The sequence below is a fragment of the Melozone crissalis genome, unplaced genomic scaffold (genome assembly GCF_028551555.1).
Source record: "Melozone crissalis strain CALT ecotype California unplaced genomic scaffold, PUWL_Pcris_2 ptg000016l_1, whole genome shotgun sequence".
Taxonomy (NCBI): domain Eukaryota; kingdom Metazoa; phylum Chordata; class Aves; order Passeriformes; family Passerellidae; genus Melozone; species Melozone crissalis.
The window spans coordinates 40,678,388-40,703,738 of NW_026535794.1; the positions used below are offsets into that span (position 1 = coordinate 40,678,388).

Consider the following 25,351-nt stretch of genomic DNA (forward strand, 5'->3'; position numbering starts at 1 on the left):
CTTCAAATGTTACAGCCTGGACATGGCAGTGAGTGATTGGATTGGAAATGCTGCCTGCAGCAAACTCTCTGGCATCAGTCCCTCTTCTCCCTAGTTAGCAGCAGCACTCCTGAAATTCCTCTCATCAAACATTGCCTGGGAAGGAGCACAGAATATAAAAGCAAGGGTCAAAGGCAAAACCTGGAAATTCTCAGGCTCTGCACAGAAAGTCTTAATTTCATACAGGACAGGACAGGCTGACTGGGAACCTTTTGAAACAAGTAATCAAAGGTAAATAAATCCTTCAGATTTCAACATCCAGAAGGATACTTCTCACAGAAGATGCTGAAGCAGGCTACAGCAGATGGCTGATTTTTTTCCTTGAGTCAAAGCAATGAGCCTCAAATCTAATTGGTTTTGGAAAAACATTTATACACAATAAAGGAATTAAAACTTCAGCAAAAAAACTTGTGCCCAATACGGAAAGGAGATTTGTTAGTGAAACCAATTTCAAACAAAAATAAATTTATTTAATATCTTACACAGTAGAATTCCTTCATTGCACAAATCATATTAATGCCTGTTGAATATTACATTCCTTAATAAAAAACCTCTGTAATACTGAGCTGGGGGACCCCAAAAGTAAACTACATTAGAACTAGGTACCATATAGCTTATGCAGCCACATGAGAAATGTTTTCTTTGTTATTACATAGGTAGTTGGTTCTATCAGCTAAAGCCTAGTGACTTGGATTTGTTTTATGCATATTGGATTTTGTTCTATTACTTTCCAAGAGATTGTACTCCCCTGAGTCAGCTGTGTTCATTGGTCAGAATAAATTCCAGCATCTGACACCATTTCCATTAATCACAGACAAGCCAGTATACGTGAGCAAGATAATAGAAAGATAAAAACAATATCTGGTGAATGGAAAACATTGTTTATGTATGCTGTTTGTACTACAGAAGGTCTCTGGAAGGCATTGTTTTTGCCTTTGACAGACAAAGTGAAAGATGGGCTCTGTGTGAAGTACTTACTGTGCAGGGGAGGGTGTCTGGAACCACACAGGTCACGTAGCACCCTCCTAACGCTCCTACAGCCCATCATTACTATGGCTGTGCTACTGCCAGAGCTTCCCCATGTATTTGCAAGCCATCTTAAGATAATTAGCTACTAAACAGCTGTGAAATTAATTTTTATTACTTTGATGTTAAGCTGGATCTGTGAAGCTGAATACTTCACCCACCCACGCATTTGTAAATAGCGTATTCAGTATTAAATATCTTCCTGCCCATTACAAGTTAGGTATCATGGATCTAAAATACAATGCATTTTTCTTCAACTTTTTGAGCAGTCAAGACATTTCACTTAACCCTGTTGTATTAAGCCAGATATGAAGCAGAGAAGTTTACAAAAAAACCCCAAAAACATAAATTATACTTGTCTAGAAACAGTTCATGGCCTTAAGAGGAAAAAAATAATGAAAAAGTAGTGCTTAGACACCCATAATCTATAAAGCAGGTAGCTGGAATTCCAGTAGCTCTGGTTCTTAGTGGCATACTAAAGACACCACAAAAATACTTATTTTTGTATATCAACAATGCAACAACACCAAGTCTGATTAACTTAAGGCTTTGTTTCTTTAACAAAAGAAAAATTAGTAGCCTTCACTACCACAGGAATGAAGAGTCAGTTGTGGTGCTGTGCAAAGGAGGCACAATATGGAAAACTGCACTGTGAGCACGCTGGGTCTGTGGCAGCAGCACTGCAGTTGCAGCAGCTTCCTTCAGCAGGAACTGAGGGAAACAAGCTGAACCTCCAGGATTCACAGTGGGCAGCAGCAGCTTTACTTACGGTCCTTCACCTTTCACAAGCAAGCCCTAAATGGGGCAATCAAACAGCATAGCCTAAGGGTGGTTCTTCTCCTGCCACTGTCTCATATAAATCAAGGTTGGAACAAAAAACAAACCAAACTCACCTTTCTTAGTTAAATACTACAGAAAAATGCATTTACAAACCAGAGGAATCAAAGCTAATTGAAAGGAGGAAGGAAGAGAATCCAATTCTTCATATTACCCTTATTCTGAAAAAGAACACTGTCAAAATATAAGCTCAGAGCTGGTTCAAGTTCTAACACTGGATGCCAAGTATTTTCTTGATAACATACAAATAGCAAACAAATACAGAACTGGATTATTTCATTTTATTCCACAAACTCACTTTTCATTGTAACCTTTAGCAAATGTATGTCATTTGCAGTACAAGACTATCTAGGCCCCATACTAGACTTCTTTGTATTTACATTACACCAGCACAGCTTTAACATCAAGGAACTCACTCCTGATTTACAGCAGAGGAAGACTCGGCTTTCTGATTTGGAACTAGAATTAAAAATAAAGAAAGAACATTTCAAGCAATTTGTTTTCTCTCCTTAAAAGTTTGAGCATTAAGGTGCCTATTCAGAATCACTCCAAAAATGCCTCAGTTCATTCTAAAAATTGTTTAACTCTTGTGCAGACAGTTTTGATTACACTGATCCAGGTAATCTGCTGGACAGTTTAACAAAGTTGGATTATTTTTCATTTCCCAAAACATATTCTCATTGGGCTTTGGAGGACTTGGGAATACCCAGGAATTATCTTCCAGAGAGCTCTTTCCATAGGAATGGTGTTCCTGAAACATTTTGCTGTCAGCTGGAATTGGTCTCTCGTCTGTCCAAGCTTGTAGGGTCACCCTTTCTGATGGGACACGGGCATCTCTCAGCAGAGGGGGAGACACAGCATTGCCGAGGGCTTTGTCGTTTTGTGACAGGTTTTTATACACTACCCCAGATGTCAGATTCACCTTTGAAATGTTCAAGTCAACACATTGCACTGGTGCAGTACAGGCAGCTGAAGGAAGAAGATAAAAAAAGATTTTAAAATTACATTATCTAATGCATTTTTCATGTACCCCAAATGTACTACAGTCTAGCAGGGATGTTAAACACAGTTTCTTCAAGCCACAAGACCATATTCAGTAACTACTTGAAATCTAAAAACAACATACTACCCTCACCAGTCTCGAGATGAACCCAAAATCCTGAAATCATTATGTCTAAAACACACCCAACTCCAAGGATATCTCCCAACTCCTATTTCAACACATAAACTGATGGATCTTTCTGACCAGATTGAAATGAATGCTGAAACAGAGACCATTTTCACATGCTGGAGAAATCATCCAGATGCAGAAGACTGAATGCTGCTCCCTATTCTACTGATTCTTCAACAAGTAGTATTCTTGTGCCATCCAGAACCCAAACTCTCACTGCCTATGAAGCAGTAAGAGGGAAATACGTGGTGTTCACAGGTTCTCTTGTCCGACTTTCAAAAGTAAAGTGACAGACTGCAATGTTCAGCTATGTGACATTCCAGAGGAGTTTTAAACTGTTAGGCAGGGGGGGGATTTTGAAACAGAACAGGATCTATCTGAAATGGAAGAGCTGTACCTTCAACATACTTGAATCTGAACACTTCACAATCTGAACATATGGCCAAATACAAGCAGGTAATTTTGTTTTGTAGTGATAATCTACATAAACATGTAATCAGAGTAGATTAATGCCTCCTGAGTTAAAACTCACATCTTGCATAGAGTTTTCTAGAGCAGCTGTTAATCTTGAGCATGAATTGTAATTTTTAACCTTTGTTCTTAAGGGACAGAAAAAGAAGCTGGTATCTTGGTCAAAGAATACAACTCCTGTTTGTCACAATAAATTAAAATTTGTGGATGTCAGCCCAAACCACCTTCCAATACCATGGGCATCATGTCTGAAAAACATGCAAGGCACTGGATTTGGCATTTTTGTGCTGGCAGGGGTAAAAAGCAATTAGAGGCCTACAGAACTTTAGAAGTTCAAGAAAAATTGAATCCACTAAAATAGATTGAAAATGTACCAAAAAAAACCCCCAAAAAACCCCAAAAACTAACTAAAAACACACAAAAAAACCAACAAAAAAAAACCAAGAAAAAAATAAACCCACAAGCACACTCATTTGTTGAAAATTCCTCCATACATAACATACATGAAATGCCTCTCTACATTCTAAGTAGAATTCACAAGTTAACTGATATTGTTCGTGTCCCACATGAAGTAATGAACACGTGTTCTGCAGAATTAATGCACCTCTGACAATGGCAGCTGCTCTGTAAATGCCAAAAGTCAGTACTAGAGGTATAGGAAGTGGAAGGCTTCAGTCAATTGTACGCATATTTTGCATAAGCCAAGATTTGTCTATAAATACAAGCAAAGATATATCTGTATTGCACTCATAAGTGTGGCTGATGACCAAGATCAGACCTGTCCACTCTCACATACTTCTGAAAAATTACTGAAAAAAGTCTACAGATGAAAAGGCAGAAGTCCACTGTTTCCTGATCAGTCCAGAATGCCTTCTGTGGCTGTGGATGAACAACTGCATAAGAACTGCAGAAAATGAGTCTCCTCACCAAGGAGAAGAGAAAAGTAAGTAGTTGTGTAGTGGCAAGACAGGTAACTGCAAATTAAAAGTAAGGACATAAAGACTGTATGTGATCACATCAAACCTTGACAGATCTAAGATTATTTAGACTCATTCACTTCCCAGTTTCTCTGCTACAGTTATTTGACAAACATGTTTTAGATTTGTAGGAACACAGACTCACCTGGTAACAATATGGCCAAGTGTACAAAATGTGTTGACAGTTTGTATCAGCCAAGTACCAGAGACAAAGTGATCATTAGTCACTGCTGACCACAAAGGCAGGGACTGCTCGGGAGGTGAATCCTGTCATTACCTCACTGAGCTGTTTAGAAACAAAATGTCTTGATCTGGTAATGGACAGGGACATCAGAGACTGTCACCAGTACATTGTAACCAAGTTCACTGTCTTCCACCAGTATTCTGAGCACAGTAAAGATCACAATTGAAGTGAGCAGAAAACAAAGGAAATTAACTCTTTAAGACAGTTTGTTTGCCTGACAGTCTAGCATTTGGCTTCAGAGAAACATATGTATGGAGTAGAAGAACTGTCTGATGAAGTACTCATGGAAAATTTAAATACTTTATCTGAAAAATATTTAACCCTTGAAATTATTTAAGGCAGCTTTGTTTCCCCAGTATTCTGACATTCAGAAAATGTCACACTGTGTAGCATTTTGTTAGAAAAGACAACTTTTCTGAATAAAATACAAAGAAATAGGGAACAATAAGGAATTTCATTCTTTTAAAGTCTGATTTTAAAATGTTGCAAATTTAATACTTCATATATTCTGCACTGGGAAAATAAGACTGCATTTGCAAAAAGATTTTTTCCCTCCTAATATGAAGTAGTTGTGGTAAAAGGTCAAATACGAGTAAACTTAACACCTCAGCCTTGTGCACATAAGCAACACTTGACTGAGAAAAAAGCCACAAGGGGAACAGAATACAGTACTGAAGAAAAAACACATCAGCAACACCTTTATGTGTGAAGTTGACCAGTATGAGACAGAAGCAAAAGCAGAAAATGGGGAAGCTGGAACCATAATACAGTCTAGCTTATCAACTTCAATTGATGAGATTCTGATAAGATATGATAGCTGGTTTATTTTTAAAATGCTACAGCTTGCATCAATGGTTTGTATTTGTAAGGTCTGTTACTGCCAACACTGACTTGCCTTTCTTGGCTCCTGGTGGGTTCCTTTTCAGTTTTCGCAGGACCTCAGCTTGCTTGTCAGTCACTACACGCAAATTGGACATTTCTCTCTTCAGGTCCCAATAGGTTTGTTGCAAACTTTCAAAACAAAAATTTATTACAAGTTAAATATTGCTGCCTCCAAAGCAGCCTATTAACATGCCTATCAAGTGTTGACTGTTAGTAAATTGTTCTGCAATGCTGGAGTACCCTAACTGTAACTGGACTGAACAGTACTGAGAATTACCTTAAATGGATGGACCTTTGTATATAATTTGATTCTTGCCTATTGCAATATACAATGCATTATATATTGACATACTAGGTAATAATAATAATTTCAACTCTCCAAAGGAAAGAAACATGAAGCTTACTTTTCATTTCAGTATCTGAAACTAACCATCTTCCAATAAAATTAGTCATCTCAAAGGAATACTTTATTTAAAGTGATACCAGGTTATAAAAAAGGCAGAGTGTTAACTCTGAATACCTTTCAGTAAATGACCACATACCCCAACACATATTATGAGCCTAGTAATACTGATTTATTTTTATTTCAAATAATCAAGAACCAGTATTTGGGTCTTATACCATGCACACTGCTACACTGAATTCAGACTAAATACCTGAGACCCAAACTGAGCATACACACAGAGTCCAATCTAAAATATAAATCATACTCTTTCATATTCAAGGCCTCCAATTTGTGTTAATACACTGCCTGACCAGACAGTGTAAAAAATAGTGTTCCAATTCATTCTCTAAGACAGTATAATAGGAGAAACATATTTAGCAACACCAGCACTGTTCCAACACTGATGTTTCAGGTTAATAACTGGTAAGAAGATTAAGAGGGAGAAAAAAAAGTCAGCATTACCATATGTTTCTTGGTAAAATTTCTAGCAAAGGCTCACTGAATATCATATTTATGTTGATTAATAATTAACTTAGTGTTCAAAGACATAAGGATGTCGTTACTTCAACTTAAACATGAATGCAATGATTTAATACTTTTTTAATGATTAACATCCTACCAAAACACATTTATTGAAGACAAATATAATGGACGAGAGTTTCCAGAACATTTTCTTCCTCACTACGTTCACTAAAGGCATTTATTTCAAAACAGCTCAATATCCCAAGCTACTGAGATGAGTAAGAATTAATAAGCTTTGTAACAGTATGTAACACTATCCTTCAAAAATAGCAATATAAGATCAATTAATGCTTGATATTTCCTGCATGAAATACCAAGCACAAATGTGTTGAAAATCACTCTGAGAAGTGGCTATTATGCAAGTCAACAATGTGAGAGTTCCCTTAAAACATAGAAATAGAACTTCTATCCACAGAAATACTTCCCCCGAATACAAAAGTTCAGATGCAAAAAGTTCTGTTAAAGAACATAGGAAGGTGTTATTTTAATAAATAATGTGTTAAGTGTCAGCAGTTCTGACTAATAGGAAGTTGAAATTTTCAGAACTGATATTTCAAGAAGTTCAGCTAAACCTGTGGCCTTTTTACTGCAGACTTCTTTTGACTCTTTCAACTCTTAAGAGCTGACAACTTAATTTTAAAACTGATGTGGCAGCCACACTTCCTTAATTCTCATGTTTTGGTCTAAAAAATAAGATCAAAAACTTTAGTTATGTCAAACCAGAACTGTCCAATATTTAACACAGAAGTGGCAAATACAGGGACAGCTCAAATATCTGCCACCAACCAGGAGCAAAGTGCTTGAATTAATTTTTTAAAATGCATTTAGCAGTTTTACAAGCATCTTGCAAAGGGCTGCAGGTACCAGAATTCCACTTAAATCACATGCAACTGATTTTAATTGTTTTTGTGGATACTGGCCTAGAATCCCATTGCAAAGCCTAATTTTCAAGGAATTTGTAATTGAAAACCAAGGATTCCCCATGCCTGGAATTCCCTGCCTTCTAACATGTGATATGAACCTTCACTATGACAGCCTGTTTAAATGTACAGAAAATTAGATTTGCACACTGAGAATTTAAAGTCAGATTTGCAGGCTGCTCACAAATATGAAGTAACTAGTTTCCAGAAAGTTAACTAGAGGCAAATGCCTCCATTTCCTATAAAAAGCAGGATTGCTTGCTACAACAAATGTTTCTCATAGGAAGTTTTTCGAGTGTTTTCTCCACAGATTTTTGGATGGGCTTACATATTTATTACACGTTTAGTATTTATATTACAATAAACACTATATAGTCCATATGCTATTTTAGATGGCTGCCACCTGAGCACCACTTGATGGAATATATCTGCTCTGATTAGTAATTATTTGATCAAATGATCAGTTTAATCAGAGCAGTGATCAAAGAGATAGCTGCTGTGTGTTGAGAGAACATCTTTTATCAGGTGTGTGAGGCTGACAGCAAAGCTCCAGGAGGAACCACAGGAATAAGTATCCAGTCAAGATGAAAGGACAAAGTGTGATTTGTGTGTAGTGTGTGCATTGTTAGCCTCACTGCACCAGAGAACAGATGATGGGAAGTGTCTGTATGTTCTCTTTCAATGGCTGAAAAGTCTCTTCAACACCCAAGGAAGCAGCAAGGCCCACTGCACTAAAGCCTGGCATTGTGAAGGGCTGCTCTTCCCTCTGGTGGAAAATGCTCTAAGTGCACCAAAGGCATAACTACCTAAATATTCATACAAACATAACAAAGGAAAAAAATGTACAATGATCTTGCTAAATAACTATACTTAGACTTTCAGTGAAATTATGAAACTTGAAATAACACACCTAAAGAGTCAGCAAGAATAATTTACTTGTTCCAACAACTGTCCCTCTGTAAACTGAAAATGAAGTATTTCATACCTCTGGATGTCTTGCCTTTGAAGGTGGTCTCCATGTAATGGATTTTCCTCTTGAGCCTGGTCCTGCATAACAGAGTGAAAGGAAAACAGAGAATGAATGAACATGGTTTCAGATCTTCTCTCTCAAACAACAGCAGTGAAACTCCAATTTGCCTAATACTGAAATTCACAAGTAGTCTTCATTTGTGTTAGCTGCAGTGGGTTTCAAAAGTGGATTTCAATTCTACTAAGAATTTCCACTAAGAAATGCTTAAACTACCTACTTATATGAAGGCATTGCTCAGCCACCTCCATACTCTTCTTTCTTAAAACAGCTGAACTCTCAGAATTAGAGATTGATTACTTTCTTAAATGGACATGAAAAGTCTTTCTCAATTTCTGCTTTTTAAACAGTCTTTTTTTTTCTTCTTTCTCTGTCACGGTATATAAAAGATCTTTAACTTAAAGGAAGCTGTTTCAGTATAGATTTACTTGCACAAGTTACTTTTATAACTTTATAACATAACAGAAAATAATTTATGTTAATTTTTTATAAATAACATAACAAAATAATTTATCTCTTCAGTCTGAAAGACTACTTTAAAATTGCACATATAGGCAGCCACACTGAATTTACCAGAATTGTTTAACAAATCAAACACTGGGCTCACTTTGTTAGCTGTGCTTCTATTAGACCCTCACTGGTGAGCTCCCTCCCTTTCATATCCCTTCTTTCCATGTTCCCTTCCTATCATCCCCTTTAGCCAAAGCTGTTATGGATTTGATCCTTTTACAGTGGCTTTAAGACAGGCTGCCCATATTTCAAGCAACTTGTTAATGTACACACTGCATCAACTACAATGTTAAACTTGAGGAAGAATATCTTAAAATACAAAGAATAGGAAGTACACTTGCCTAAGGTAGAAAACATTTGAAAACATGTTTTTCTGTTTTCATTTTCATTATTACTTATTACATTCATTAGCTAATGAACTGAAAATAAGTAATAATGAAAATACCAGCTGAGCTGAAAGAATGCTGATTTGCCATTGTCCATTGATCACACTTGACTGTATTTCACCTGACAGATTTTCCCCTCCTGAGCTTTATCACCATCTCCCAAAGGTTTAAATTCATAGCATAAAAAAGTTGCACTGTATTACCCCATATTTGAAAACATGCCCTTTATTTCCTGTATTAAGCAGTTACCAGGATCAAGAAGAAATTGTATTAAAGACAAGCAAAAAAGCAACAAACCCGCCCCAAAAACCAATGTAACAAAACCCCCCAAAACAAAACAAAAAGCTGTTCCCTGTATTTGCTCTGTGCAGCAAAAGCTGCTGGCATAAACATTATTTAAACAGTGTCACATGCAGTATTCCTTACAAATGCTATTTTAGTCTGTTCTCTCTGACATCATTCACTCTCACAATACAATCTGCAATTATTTATGCAGCTGTTACTCTGTTCTAGAGTTACCCGAAGACACCAGAACTTCACACAGGTTACAGCAAGCCTTCAGATTTACAAGTTATTGAAGGCACCTGAAACAGCTCCAGACCCAAGTGAAACAACCAACAGTAAGGGAAGTTAACAGAACAGCTCACACACTTTATCCCCACCTAGTGGAAAAACTGCAGACTCATGCAAATGCTGTGTGATTCCAGATTATATAATCATCATTATTAATGACCATAAGGAATGTAAAACAGTCTGCCTCCTCAAACAATCACATTTAAATGTTTTACATTCACTGTGTGACTTCAGTGTGACTGCAGACTCCTAGAGACTGGCACTGTACCTTTATCAAAGGCAAGATGGAAAGAAGAAAGAATGCACTAGACAATGACTAAGTGCTTTTTGTTACTGTTATCTTAATTTTCTTTTTGAGATCCTAACAATGCCTAGGTTACAAAATGTGTCCCTCAGAACAAATATTTGTCCCAGAAATGGCAGGGAAGAGTGCCAAAAGAGGAACTTTCCTGACAAGCTTCATGCAACCACCCTGAAGAAAAGTGCCATACCTCCTTAAACAAAGTTCATGACATCTTTAAACATTAGCATCCCGTTGCTTTAAAAAGAAAAAAAGAAAATAATAGAGGCCAGCTTTTGCCTAAACTTTCTTAGCAGCCCAGGTTACACAGAACTTCAGTGGCTACTTATAAAAAATCATAAAGCTTTATTTTCTGTTGTTATATGGGCAATGGCTGGGAAATCTCACCTGTATAGAATCATAGCATATCTGGAGTTAGAAGTGACCTGTAAGGATTAAGTTCAATTCCCTGCTCACTGCAGTACTACCTAAAGCTAAACTTCCTAATTAAGAGTGTTATCCAGACACTTTTTAAATTTGGACAGGCCTAATGTCATGAACACCTCCCTGAGAAGCCTGTCCCTATTTCCAAGAAGAATGACAGTCTATGAAAATATTTAAAGATTAATTTTACCAAGATGTTAATATTTCACTCATATAGACTTCCTCTTTTTGTTAATCCTTGATTTTGATTGACCTTGGAATTTAAAACTAAGCATTAATACAAAAATTCCTTAAAATTAAAGTACCTTCTGCTTGGAATTTTGCAACTCCTTCCTGAGACTGTTGCACTCTTCCTTGAGTTTTTCTAGATCTTGTTCCAGACTATGCACTTTCAGGTCACTGCTCAGCTTCTCTAATTCCCAGTTAGCCGGAGTACAATTCAGACTTTTTATCACTGTGAAGGAGACAAACAAGACAATTAGATTCCAATCTCAGTCCAAAGAACATAATTCAATATGCAAGATATTCTTCAATCAGCCCATGCCTTACAAAAACATTATATTCTGGAGAAACTGGAGTCCATGGCAACAGGGAATTATAACACTGGTAATGCTGTTGGCATTATTGGTCTATATTCTGGGTTTAAAGCATGGAGCCCTACTTTCTAGGAATGCACTGGACATTTGACACAGAGAAAAACGAAGTACTAGCACAAAAAGGCACTGGAAATAAAAAAATCCATTTATGGCAAATACACATCATATATGCCAACTTGCATACTTCTCACATGCTTTGAAAACATGACTCTTTTTGCCCTCAGATTTGTATTATTACATCACTTACCATTATGTTTTCCCCAAGTTTAACATCAAGAAGTTCCACACAGAACAACAAAAGATACAATCCAAACAAAAGGGGAAAGCATAAAAGTTACACAAATTTTGTTAGACTGAAGCAATTCACGTGGTAAGAAGCAACCTAAGCTGATGCCACCATCAGATCAGTACCAGGGCAATAGTGAGACAGCAAGAAAAGAAGGAATGTGACAGGAAGAAACGCCACAAGTTTTCAACTGCGTGGTACACTTATTTCCAGAATTAATAGTTTAAACAGCCTTAAGTTACACTGAATCTTTTTTTTTAAAAGTAAGGTACCCAGAGTCCACTTATGAGTAAAACTGAATTACAAACAAGGAAATCATCACATTTTCAGAGCTCTCCTTACAAACCCTGCAATTCTTACCTTCTGAAACCATGACATCCTCAACAGTGATACTAGCACTACCTGCAATTCGTTTTTCTAGATTTAAACATTTGTGCAATTGAACTAGTGCATTACATACATGTTTAAGGTCCTCTTGGAGAGTAATGAAATTCAAGCACTGCCATACTCAAAAGTGCCTTTCAAATGACTGCATTTGTACATACTCTGAAGTCAGTCCATACTCTAACGTTATACAGATGGCATCTTTTTGTAACTAAATTAATCAAGGTTTTTTTCATTCCATGATGTTTTGTTTTATGCATCTATCACATACAGAGCACTCTTTACAACTGCAGTAAGAGACACTGGATTTGGGATTTTGGAATTGCCAGGATACAGAGTTATTTTCTCCTTCCTCTTTTCACCAGGCTCTCTACAACCACCATCTTTCTACTTTCCCTCATTTCCAGCCAGCTAAGTAACTGTTGGCAACTGCAGCTGTTGCTATACAACATCCTCTTGTATTTTTTGCATCCAACAGCAAGACAAACCAATATGCTGGACCCTCTACAGGTGCCAGGGGAAGTGGGATTGACTGAATGATCTTCATACTTGAACAGACCTCTGCCCTTCTCTCAGGAAAAGGTGCTGGGGTCCAAAGATGCACATGACCCAGCCTATAAACTGTTAGGTGGTGCCCATTTCTCAAATTTGTCAGTCACCTAGGGTGGGAGAACACAGCAGCCTCAGAATATACATTTCACCATTCATGAGAATGAAGACAAAGTACCTCAGTGCTGTTCATGCCTCTCTTGCCTTGCCCCTGTATAGGGTTAAGCCTCTTCATGCCCCGAGATCACAATATAACCACTACAGCTCCTCAACATACCTTAAGATGAAGTAACCAAATGCATACCTTGCTGAGTTTCCACTTCAGTTCTTAGTTGTAACAGCTCTACTTCTTTAGATTGCAACTGTTCGTTCAAGTTTTTCAAGGATTCCGCACTTTCTTTTGCCTATTTTCAGAGGAGAGAAAAACCCCAACCCAAAATAATTTGTGAGGCATTCTTCTATCATGTCAGACAATTCAATAATTTAGAACAAATACAACAACAAAAAATATTACTTTGATTTTTATTTTAAGCGTTATTCTAGCCCAGTAATAAAACTGACATACATTAAATCGTTATTTCTACAGAAAATATTGTCATGTACTTTAAAAGGGTGATAAAACCAACACCACAGATCTTAAGAATATAAAGCTCATTCTAGAGTAAGCAGGTACTAACTATGCAGTGCTGATAAAGCAAGCCCTGAAGCCATTACTTAAAAAGGCACACCATTTTTTCCAGTTTGCTTTTCAGATGGTCGCGGTCGATGCAGGCCTCCCGGTAGGCTTGGTAGGCCTTATTGACTTGTTCCCGCCCAACCGAGCTGCATTCCTCTTCCGCCCGGGAGCCCAGCACCTGAATGGTCAACACACAGGGAACAGAACAAGGGAGAAGTTTTCTGTGTTATGCTGGGAACTGCAAAATTTTAAGCTTGCCATATTAATCTAACAGCTTTTCCTTTTTTTTCAGTTTAGATAACAAATTAGTCAAGTACACTGATACAGGCCATGTTTTTTACAAAAGTGCAGCAAAGGCTGTCTACAGATTCTGAAATCCCTAACAATACTTAATGCTCACTAATTTATAGAATCATAGAGTAGTTTGAATTGGAAGAGGACATTTAAAAGCTCACCTAGTCCAACCCCCCTGCCATGGACAGGGACACTTTCCAGTACACTGCTATGAGTTCACTCCTATGAGTACTTAAAAACCATTCATAAATTATCATTACTCCCACTGATAATCCCTTAATCTGTGGGAACTCAGCACAACATTCCTGATGTGCAGAGTCACCGAGACCACCCTTGGGGGGCTCGGAGGTCCTGGAACGTGGCCAGAAGTGTCTGGTGGTTGGACTTTGATCCTACACAGGAAGCAACACCTGTATGAGGATGGGAGGATCACACGGGAATAAATGGTGAAGGGATAGATTATTATAGAGTGAAAACAGGTTTTAGAATCTCAGTACAGGGGGGTTCTAAGGGGACAAGATGGAGGAATTAGGGCGTGTCCTGTCCTTCTTCTTCTTCTTGTCATCCATCTTCGGTGGTGATGGTGGCACTTTGAGATTGGTTCTTACTGAATGTGCACTTGTCAATAAGGGTGAAAGGTATTGGGGAGAAAAGGTAAATATCTTATACGTAGTTTTGGGTATAAAGATAAGTGACCGCCTCGAGGGCTCTCAGTGTGCTCATGGCTGATGTGCTGTGCGGACCTCTGTCGGGCCGGGAGAAAATATTGTAGATAAGAATTAATAAACAGCACTGAAGACCGAAAAACCTGAACACTCCTTTCGTCCTTTGGAGCGCAGGCTGCCCCGAGGCCATCCTGAGCCTTTCCAGGCCATTAGAACAGCCGAGGAACGGGACATTAATCATATTTTTTCCAGGCTCCAAAAAAATGTAAACTGCTTTTTGAAAAAGGAGTTTTAAGCATATAAATGCACAACAAACAGAAAGTTCAAAGGAAGCCAAACATAATTACTTAAATGCCTCATAATGTAAATAAAGATTTTTTTCCCGCCTATTTATGTACAAAAAGCCAAAGCAGAATAATTTTAGAAATATCTGTTAACTTTGAGATTACCACCATCTTACTGCCTGCTATGGCAAAAGACAAGCAAGGCAGAAAAACCACTACCCACTGGATTGCTAGAAAAAGGGGAACAGAGTCAAAATATATTCAGTGTTTTTAATAAGACAGAAAGAAGTCTTACATCAAATTATATCCATTCATATTAAAAGTTCTTGTTTTAATTAAGTATTGCATTCTCCTTTTCATTCTTTTTATCCTGCATACTTCCTTTATGTGTACCTCTTGTAGATATTCACAACAGATTTTCATATATTTTCTTAAAAATTAGGAGTCACACAAAAGAAATTACTAAAACAAAGCACTGACACTCACATATCTACCTTAAATATCTCCTCTGTAAAGTGTTTGCTTGAAAGAAAGTATGGGAAAACAGGAAGACAGGAAGCTTCTGCCCTTTGCTTTTTTTGTTTATCTGTATGATTCCTTTTAAGTTTTGTCTTTTATATTTTCTCCCCCTAATAAAGCCACTCACATAGAACACAAGCCTTAATAAGCTTTCTGGAAGTTTCCATGCACACTGAAATGACAGACTCCAAAGGGGTAACTCCCCATATATTTTTTAAGCATACAGGTATATTAGCTATTGACAAAGACTGAAAGTCACTAACAGCCTTGGCCTCCCTCATGAAACATTTTAGTGGTATTCACATACTAAAAAGTTTTCTCCACAGAAAACAAAGTAGCATCTTCAAGAGAATTAAGCTAAACCAGGCCAAACCAAAACACACAAGACAAAAGGAACTGTCAAGGTCAAATCCTGTTTATTGCGATTCTGAGTAACAACATAAAAGATGTTACACTCAGCATGGTTCAGGTCTAAAGCTCTATTCCTATTCCCAACATCCCCTTAAACTTTACATAAAGACAGTCTTGAGATGGTTTTCCTTTTTGAGAAAAAGTCAATCCTGTCTTCACCAAGAATTCCCAAATAAGTGTCTCAAAGCTGTGCCAAGTGTGACTCAAGTGCTTCATTCCAATGCCACAAAATAATACACACTTGGAAAGCTTTCAAGAGTCAGTAGCATAGTTAGGAGAAAGTCCTAAATAATGTCTCAGCTCTAACACCAGGATCTATCTTTACATCTTTTATAAGAAAGCAACCTATCAAAGTCAAGAACTTCTGCAGTAGAAAGACACTCAATGCTGAACAATGGATATACATTTCATCACGGCATTCCTTACTTGGAGAGAAAAACCTGCCCTGGTCAATTTTTAGCTTTAATGAACTTCACTAGTTTATGGCCGTGAGAAACTGCCTATAAAACAAATTCCAATATTCATTTATATTTCAGAATTACTGCATCAAAAACCAGCCAGCCAACATCTATGTTAGGCATTGCAACTTTGCATTTCACACTTGAGGCTGGACCTAGCTGGATATTCTTACCAACCAATTCTTCCTTATCATTTTGGTATGCTTAAGGGTCTTTTGACACACAATTCCTGGATTCTGATAATTTACAAGCTTTGCACCTCACTGTTCAACAATACTGTGCCACATGGGCCCAAGCTAATAAACACCATGAAGTGGCACCCAAACTACAGTGACAAATTCTATGCAACTAGACATCTATCTGAATCAGCCACTGTCTTTGCATTGCATCATGTATGTGCCCAGTGAGAATCAAAAATGCCAGTATGACACAACTACACTACCAGAGGAACAAAATGCATTTCACTTAAATAAATAAAACAATTTATAAAAACTTTTTAACATGGAAATTATTTCAAGTATATATTTCAAATCCTTAACCCTCTGCCATCCAGCCAGGAGCAAAAAAGAAACTGGTATATCAACTATTTTCTTACCTTCTCTTCTAAAATTCTCACTTTTTTTTTTAAGAAGGAGTTCTCCTTCTCTGTCTCTTTCAGTCGTTTCTTGATATCTTCATATGCAGTGACAAGTGCAAAGTGTGAGGCAACAGACTCATCTCCACTATAGGATGGAACAGGAATATCGCTGTCTCTCTTGTGAGCATTGTCTGCTTTTTCATGGTTCAAAATACAGATGTCATCCTCTACCAACTCCTCCATGACAGCTGTTAAAAAGACAGATAGAAGTGCTAAGTTTTCACAAAGACAAATTCATCAGAGAGTCTGAAAACCTTCCAAAATAATACTGCAGGGTGTTTCTGTCTAAGTATGACAAGACAAGACTGAATAATCAGGAAGTATCTTAATGTTGCAGAAAAATCTTGAAATCCATGTCACCTTGAAAATACACTGCTTAGAAAAGACACATTTCACTGTTACTTGATATAAATATTTTGAGTACCTATCAGATGTATGAACCCTCAAATTCATTTTTATTAAGACTTAACACCAATGTAGAATTTGGCTGGTACCAACTATCTGAACTCCAAAGGAATATTATATCAGAGCTTTTGCAAGCCAGCACTGAGCAGTAAGAGTACAGCTCCAACAAATCAACCAACTCCTGTGGTTCCTGAGCACAAGTGCCAAAGCCTCTTTATTTTTGAATGCAAATACTTATATTTTTCCAAAACATTAAAATAATCTTAAATAATCTTAAATTACACTTGTGTTAGTCCTTAAAGAGACTGCATGAGTAGCTATTCTTTGCCTGGTCACAGTAGAAAACCTCCTTCTGAACAATTACAGTAATTCAGGCACAGCAAAACATTCAAAAGAAAATACCATCTTAAAGAAATTCTATACATTTTCTTGAGCAACAGCTCTCAATGGAAAACCCCCAAAAGCATTTTCCTTAAGAGTTTCAAGTTATCTGGAACAAGTTTTGGCGTTTATTTAAAAACAAGCCAACCTCCAAAATGCAAAAACAACTAACCAAAACCAGACACATCTCATTTAGTTATGAACATCAAGATTACTTGTATTCATATGCAGTACTAAGAAATGATACTAAGTGCCAGATAATACCACTGCCCTTGAAACAAACTAGTGATGTGACTTCTACAAAAACCAGACTTTTATTTTTTCCCCTTCAACAAATCCTTAGGTTCCTGATGATTAGCTAATGAACCAACAGAAATGCTGGAATGAAAGAACTGAGCATAATGAAGACAGCTTTTTGTACTGCAGGAAAAACTTATTTCAACAGAAAACTGACTTGATCAGCAGAACTTTGCAGAAAAGGCAGGCATTAGTGAAAAAAAACCACAGTCACAATTGCTGCTTCTACTGTGTATTTGCTCTTTGAATTCAAACTAAACTTCCATTTGCTTATAGATACTGGACTTCCATTTGTTTACAGATTACAAGAAGTAAAGGCCTGGAGCTTGTCTGTATGGTCAAATTTCTCTCACCATGCTGGAAAGCTTTCAGAGTGCAGCATTATGAAGAGCTGTAGTACAGCTACTGCTGAACAATAGTGCTGTTATCACATTTGTCTCAATTTGCTCCAAGCCAGTTAGACAACATGATAAAAAACTGTGACAGCTGATTTCTACTAAATAAGACAGCAGTGGAGTTTTTCAACAGTGAAAAAAAGACAAGAATACTACAAACCAAAGCTGAACTCCTTTTAATGGTTATATTCAGGAGGTGAATAGATGCCTTGTACGTTGTTTGATGCATTCTGACAAATAAAGTAGCCTAAGCTTCCCTTGCCTGTTGCTCTGCCTTGAACATTCTGTGATATTTAAGTAGAAAGAACCCTGCAAGAAAGGTTTGCTTCCTTTTCATTGTAAGCACAGTATCACTCCATGCACAAGGTGACCTTGACCAAAAGCACCACATCATTCAAACTGCATTAGCTGACTGAAGGAATTGCTCATTTTGTCTTCCAAGATGAGCATAACATACCAGCTTATCCTCCCCCATTTCACCAAAGGCTCTGCAAGTCTTGTCACCCATCCCATCAAATTCCCAAGAGCCTGCCCTCTCAAGGCAACACATCTCCTTTTCTCAGAACACTTGACTCAAATGTTGTTAAAGAAGTGTCACAGCTTATCATTATCTCTCAAAGAAAGCAGCAGATTTCTGACCTTGTACATAACACAGATCTTTGTCCCCATGCTTTCCTAGAGCTCCTAAACCTGAGTATCAGATATTCCCTATTTCTTGCACACATCAGTGCTACCAGGAGATGGCAATATGGGAAAACAGGACCATATTTATTCTGCATTTTGTTAACCAGAAGTGCCTTTAAGAGCCTCCAAGAGAGAAACACTTTCCAAATAAGACTCAGTATACACAAATACTATTTTATAAACACAAGTACACACCTAACCTGCACCTGTTAGGAAGACTAGTTACTCTAACATTTTTTTACTTGAAAGATCTCATTTAGTTTATAGGATTATTCAACTCTGGTTTTCTGATGCTGCTCTCTAAGACAGAAGTGGAGATTATTTAGAAGAGAAGCATTTAATTCCATATAATTCAAAGGGACTTTGTTTGCACGCTTTTCTAAATTTCTACACTGAAGAGAACAGTTCCCAAAAATCCAATATACACATTTTTGACTAACTGTATTGCATACTAAGTGATGACAAGCTGCATTAAACAGTTCAAGATCAGCAGTACTGTAAAAGGCCATGGTGAAATGCACAGCTCACCCAGCTTTTTTTGCTGTCAAGACAGACAAAACCCTCAGTATAGAAAAAAAAATGTCTGTAAGAAATCCCCGACTCCAGCTGAAGTCTTTGATTTCACCCGAGGACAGGAATCAAAATTTAGATGCCCCAGTACTGTATTACCTCATCTTAAAAATATGAACTGACAGCAACAATCAAATAAGTGTTTTGGTTATTCCACAGGTTATAGCTCCTCAAATCTGGAAGAAGGATGCCAGGTCTTTCAGGATGGTTCACCAAGTCCTGCCACAGCCTTCTGCCCTGTTTTAATCTGTTTGACTTCTCCTAATTCAAAGTCACATTCGTATGTACTGCTGAAAATGCCTCAGAGCTGACACTCTGAAACACCTGAGTGAATATTGACCTCTCTGGAGCTGCAATTCATGAGATAATCTCTCCTACAGTAACCAGTTCAGGTGAAAGATTTCCCACTAAAATATTTGAAGTAATATACCGACAAGTTAATGTCTCTGAATACAACTCATGTCCATCTCGGCCTCCTTAAGGCAAACTTCACAATCCCATTTACCACACATCCCATCCCAAGAAAGGTCTTCTTAATACTTTTTACTCCCTTTACTTCAGCACAGTAGCTAAGCGTTTTGCAGTGATAAATATATTTCATTTACACTTTAGAATGATCTGCACACTTAAAACAGCCTACTTAAAAGGACTTTAATCTTTATGTCCAAAACGAAATACATTAAAGGAGTACCAGTACTACTATTTGTATTGACTAACTAATGTTTAAAAGCCTACAAACAAAAAACCCAACCTGAATACACTGTTGATAGGAAACAGCTTTAAGTTCTAGCAGGACTAATTATGCTCCCTGTTTGTAAGCAAATGAGTTTGAAGAGGTGGCACCACCTAAGTTTTCTTTCACACAATGTGAAGAACAGAAGAACTAACAGGAGCCACTTCTGTTGCTCAACATAGGTTATAGAACAGCTTTGATTCAATACACTGAATATTTTGAGCAAAATAATGTTTTCCCATATCTTCCTAATGCTTGGCAGAAACACAGCTTTTCTCTTTAAAGAGCTTTAAGAACACTAATCATTAACACCATGGGAGGCAGTTAAATATAAAACACATTCTACATATGAGGAACATGGGATGCAGAGGCTCTAATAGCAAACAGACCACTGCACAAACAGAGCTCTGTAGTTTGAAATGCTAATCTTATTCTCAGATCAGAAGGAGAGATAGTAAAAGCAGGATATCATTAAATTTTTCCCAGTATGAAGCAGATTCTCATTTTGGCCTAACAGTTGATTTGAAAGAGAATAAAACAGTTCTCAAAATATTTCCAAATACCAAATGCAAATAATTTCAAGATGGTTGTTTTCCTGTTTGCCTTCCAGACTTGAAGGGTTTGACTTCCTAATGATAATAAGAACAGTTTCCAGCTGTTGATAACAACAGCATAATTTTTGTACGGATTTATCTTGCCTTACAGAGAAGGGTATACATAAATGCATGTAAACATAAAAAAACCCTTTAAATTCAAGAAATGCCTTTGAACCAAAGGGATCCTGAGTGAGCATGTTACAACCTTCACCTTAATTTCAGAAAAGCTGTACTGGTTTTTTTTTTTTCTTTCTTTAAAAGACACTTCAGTACAGCAAGGAATAATACAGAATTCCTGCAGCCAGCATCAAAAACTCCACACAGTACTTGGAGCATATGACACAAGATGTTAAAACAAGCAGCAAGACTTCCAGTCTCTTTAAGCATCCATCACTTTGCACCTCTCCTTCAGAAATCTTAGGTTCTCTTTGATTCCAATTGTGAACAGACTGTTCTACAGAGAAAGGCATCACTTTTTACACATACTTGCTCCATTTCAGAGTAATAAAAATTCTCACACATCTCAGCAGCTGCTCACACCCACATCTGCTGCTTTGGCCGCTGCTCATCCTTCCATATGGCCAAAGTCCCCAGGCCCAGCGCCCTCCCAGCGAGTCCGTGAGCACAGGGGCACAGCCCAGTGCACTGGGTGCTCCTTCAGAAACACGTCAGCATGGGAGCTGCATCACAGCTCCAGAGCACTTTCATTTTATTGCCTTCAGGAAATGGAAACTCTCTGTCTCTGAGCTCACACACCACATCACCGCAGCTCATCTATCCCGAACATCTGGGTAAGCTACAAAAGCCAAGTAAAATCTCCTCAGGTACAACAGGCAATTTTTTTCAATCTCAAGGTTTTTACAATAAATAATCTACTCTCACAAGGACCAGAAAAGCAATAAACTGCCCATTTTATTACAAAAGCGCTTGATAAATTTTACTTTCTCTGAACAGTGTCAGACTCCAGTGCCTCCACTGCTAATTTGCAAACCTTATGCATCCTCAATGTAATGTATTCAATCTGCCTTTCTGTGGATGCTGTCACAATAATCACTCTCCCTGACAACTACCTGAAAAGGGGGGAAATAAAAACCCAGAAGTAGAAATCAATAAAATATTATCCTTTCAGCATCATGTAATCCTGTTTATTAAACTATTACATTTAATGTTGAAAGTAATTAAAAGCAGTGCTGTCAAACAAACCTAAGTAGGACCAAAATGGCTTTTGGCTGTTAAATATCTCTAGCACCAAATATAAGTATCTTGAAAGGTTATTGAAACCCTTCTTTTGCTGTTCATTTATTCCCATTTCAAAAGGTTTATAAGGAATAACTATTTCCAAAAGTTTAGAGGATTTGTTTTGGATTTTTTTTCATATCTTGCTTTGTAAACCAAACAGTAGGTCCTACCTCCTAATCACAAGTTTCTTCCTATTCAATTCAATAGATTAATTACAATTCAATAAGTTCACAAGTTCAGTGATAACTCTTTTGTAATTGTATTAACTTTTAATTCAAGTGGAAATGTGCCTCACCTGTTACAGCTACTGGAAGGCAAGTGAGTCTCACCAATGGCCCTTGCTCATCCTGCAACTCACTAACACAACATCTGCAGGTTTCCAAGACACAATTTCATCCAAAACAGGATGCCAGCAAATCTGATTCAGGCTCCCTTTTACAAGGGGACCAGATGATCTTGCCAGGGCCTTTTCAACTTGGGCTGTCTTCTAAAATCCTATATTCAGATTTATATGGCAATATTTCAGACAAACCTGGTAATTTGAACCTAAGTTGCACTTAACAGCTTCCAAGTGGATGACTTCGAATATTCAAGCCATTTATGCTTCACTTACCCTCTCAAGCTTAATTTCTTCTCCCCAAAGGTCCTGTCAAATTTTAGTTGCATCTACAGTTTCATACACTAAGAATTCCACATAGAAAAATTGTATAAACATGTAAATTAGTTAATTAATGCACGTATAGTATAAACATTTAGCAAAAACAGAAGACTGAGTCCTAAGTGAACCATGGATAATGGACACAGGTATGGAATTCAGCAGAACTCCCCACTGACTCCTACCAAGCTGGTCCCTATCCTGACCCCTTTGCTAATCCTAGCATTGCCATCTTAGCAAACTGGATCTCATTATCACTGTTTTATTCAAGATGGACTGTCAGACTTCCCCTGTCTAGAAAATCCCTGTGAAAGAATGAAAACATATATCAAAAGGTAAATCCACATTGCATTTTATTCTGTTTCCTTCTCCATGTTCTCTTTTTTTCCTCAAATTCTGTTCTAAAGAAAGCATATGAATAGCATGTGCAGTGACAGGGGAGTTTCCACTTTCCTAAGTAGGCAACCCACATTTAACATTTTATAGTGCACAATCTCCAATTCAATGCATCTACTGAAATAATACAAACAAATTTTACTGCATTTGCAACTCTATGATTTTCCAATGCTGTGAGATGAAATTATTCTATTTCTCTGCCCTGAGTACACTAAGTAGTTTGTTCATAAATTTGACCAATGATTTTCACACTTTCCCCACCTTCTGAGTGTCACATATAAAAGATATACTGAAATCCAAAGTAGAATACTTGTTGAAATTCAGGCAATCTTAAAACTATCTCTCATTTATTTCCCATTTTTGCTGCACAAAGATATCACTTCACCCTCTTCGCTCTTTTGAAAAACTTTTTACTATTTAATTTTCATTGTAAAACATAACCTAGCTAGCACTTGGGTAATGGTCACCTCGCACTTTTCTAAACTACAAATGCAGCAAACAAGGTTCTGAATAATTATAAATTTTAGCAAAAAACACGGGTGTTGGGAGTGAGAAGGTGGCTAAACCCTTCACATAGTCTAATTTAGAGTTCAGTGAACCGGTGTTTTCTGCCTTTTTACTTTACTGAGAGTTTAGATGAAAAAATTCTGCTTAAAATTTGAGGCAATAATCATCTACTTAAGTTATAGGGCAATTACCTGATAAACACCTATAACAAAAGTGCTGTTATTAAACAGCAATTATTCAAAAAACAAAAAGTAGTCATAATTTTAGATTTCTTTTGGTTTCTACAGTAATTTTAGTAGAATTACTAAAACTCTAAAATAGATGTTGGAACAGATAACTTGGATTATTTGCAGCAGAAGCATGTGATCATACATCACTATCCCGGAAATGAAAGTTTCCCATAGCCCATAACAACATGTCCCAGAAAACTGTCTCAGAAGAGAAACTGACCTTTGGAGTCCAGAGCAGACTTCACTGTCCTGGCAATAATTCTCCCCTAACTCCGCTTTTTCCAGAGTCTGTTTCCAGCACACTGATTTTACTGCATACATACAGAGAAAGGCAGTGGGGAAATGAAAGGATTCCTTAAGAAACACAAAACTCCTAAAAGCACTCACTGGAACAGCTGACACTCACTTCTAAGTTGCTAGGGGACCAATTCATTTATGGAGATAAGGGTATTTTCCCTACCAGGTGAAACAGTAGGATTGCAAGAGGCAATTTTTTATAAGTTTAAAGCACCACTAGCATACACAACCACCTCAATGCTCATCTACACTTCCTTCTTCCAAACTAACACGGCCTGCAGCACCTGTATTCCTGTCAGCTCCAATATTCTATCATGTTTCTGTTTTCACACCCGTAGTTTGCTCATTTCCTTTGCCAGACTGCTCTGTACCAAGGCACAAACTGCAGCTCCAAGAACCCACGCAGTTTTTCAGCTCGATCAGAGGCAGCTTTGTAGCCAGGTTAAGAGCCTGCCCGAGGCCCAAGCCCAGCCTGCTGGCGGTACCTGTAAGCCTTGCTCACCCTCCCGCCACGGGATGACCCCTTATTCCGGCCAAGTGTGACTGGGCAGGGACACGGCACAAGACCGACAGGCTGCTCCTTCTGAAACTCACGAAGTTCCACTTCAACATGAGGAAGAACTTTATATGAAGGAGGCAGAGCACTGGAACAGGCTGACCAGGGAGGGCGTGGAGTCCCCCTCTCTGGGGTCATTCAAAACCCACCTGCACACAGTCCTGTGTCACCCGCAACCCGCTCGAGGTGACCCTGCCTCGGCAGAGGGGCTGGACTAGATGATCTCCCTTCCAACCCTCAAAATTCTGGGCTTATACGAGGACGACTCTTATTTTAAGGAGAGAAACGAAAGACCAGCCTCTTTTCCCAGGGAGAGTCGCTCCTCTTCCACGGGGCACGAAGCTTCCCAGCACCCCGGGGGAGCCCCGGCCGGGGCCGCCCCGCGTTCCCCCCGCGCCGGGACCAACCTGTCCGGGCCCCGCTCGGCCGGGCGGGTCAGCGGCGGGCGCTCAGCTCGGCGGGGAGGCAGCGCCGCCCCTCGCGGTCTCCGCTCGGGCCCCCTCGGGCACCCATCGCCCCCAGCCCGCCGGCCCGGCCGCGGTTTCGGCCTCCGCCACCGCGGGGAATTCCCGGGGCTGGGCGCCGCCCCCGCCGCCTTCGAGGAAGTCAACAAACGCCGCTCCCGGTCCCCGCCAACGGGCGAGCGGCGCTCCCGGAAGGAGAGAGGCGGCCCCGCCGGCCGAGCGGGCAGGAAGGAGGGAAGGCGGACTGCAAATCCCGGCGTGCAAGCGGGCCGCCGCCCCGCCCCGCCGAGGGCCAGAGGGCTGGCTCCGCCCGGCCCTGGGTGGGACTGCCGCCAGCCCCAAGCGGCCTGGGAGCTGCTGCGGGTCGGCGCTCCCATCTGGAGCGCTCTCGCAGAATTGTTAGAGATGGAAGGGATCTCTGGAGATTATCCAG

At 38.7% G+C, this 25,351-nt stretch overlaps 1 protein-coding gene across 1 annotated transcript; it reads right to left on the reverse strand.

Annotated features, from left to right (window-relative positions):
- Positions 1-487: 487 nt before the first annotated feature.
- On the reverse strand, positions 488-24,966 carry AZI2 (5-azacytidine induced 2). Its single transcript, XM_054274076.1, has 8 exons — positions 24,862-24,966; positions 16,472-16,701; positions 13,298-13,423; positions 12,874-12,973; positions 11,060-11,208; positions 8,520-8,581; positions 5,661-5,776; positions 488-2,871 (listed from the first exon to the last, which is right to left on the reverse strand). Exons 2-8 carry the CDS (start codon positions 16,694-16,696, stop codon positions 2,483-2,485), a joined length of 1,167 nt encoding a protein of 388 aa, XP_054130051.1. The 5' UTR covers positions 16,697-16,701; positions 24,862-24,966; the 3' UTR covers positions 488-2,482.
- Between the last annotated feature and the right edge of the window lie 385 nt (positions 24,967-25,351).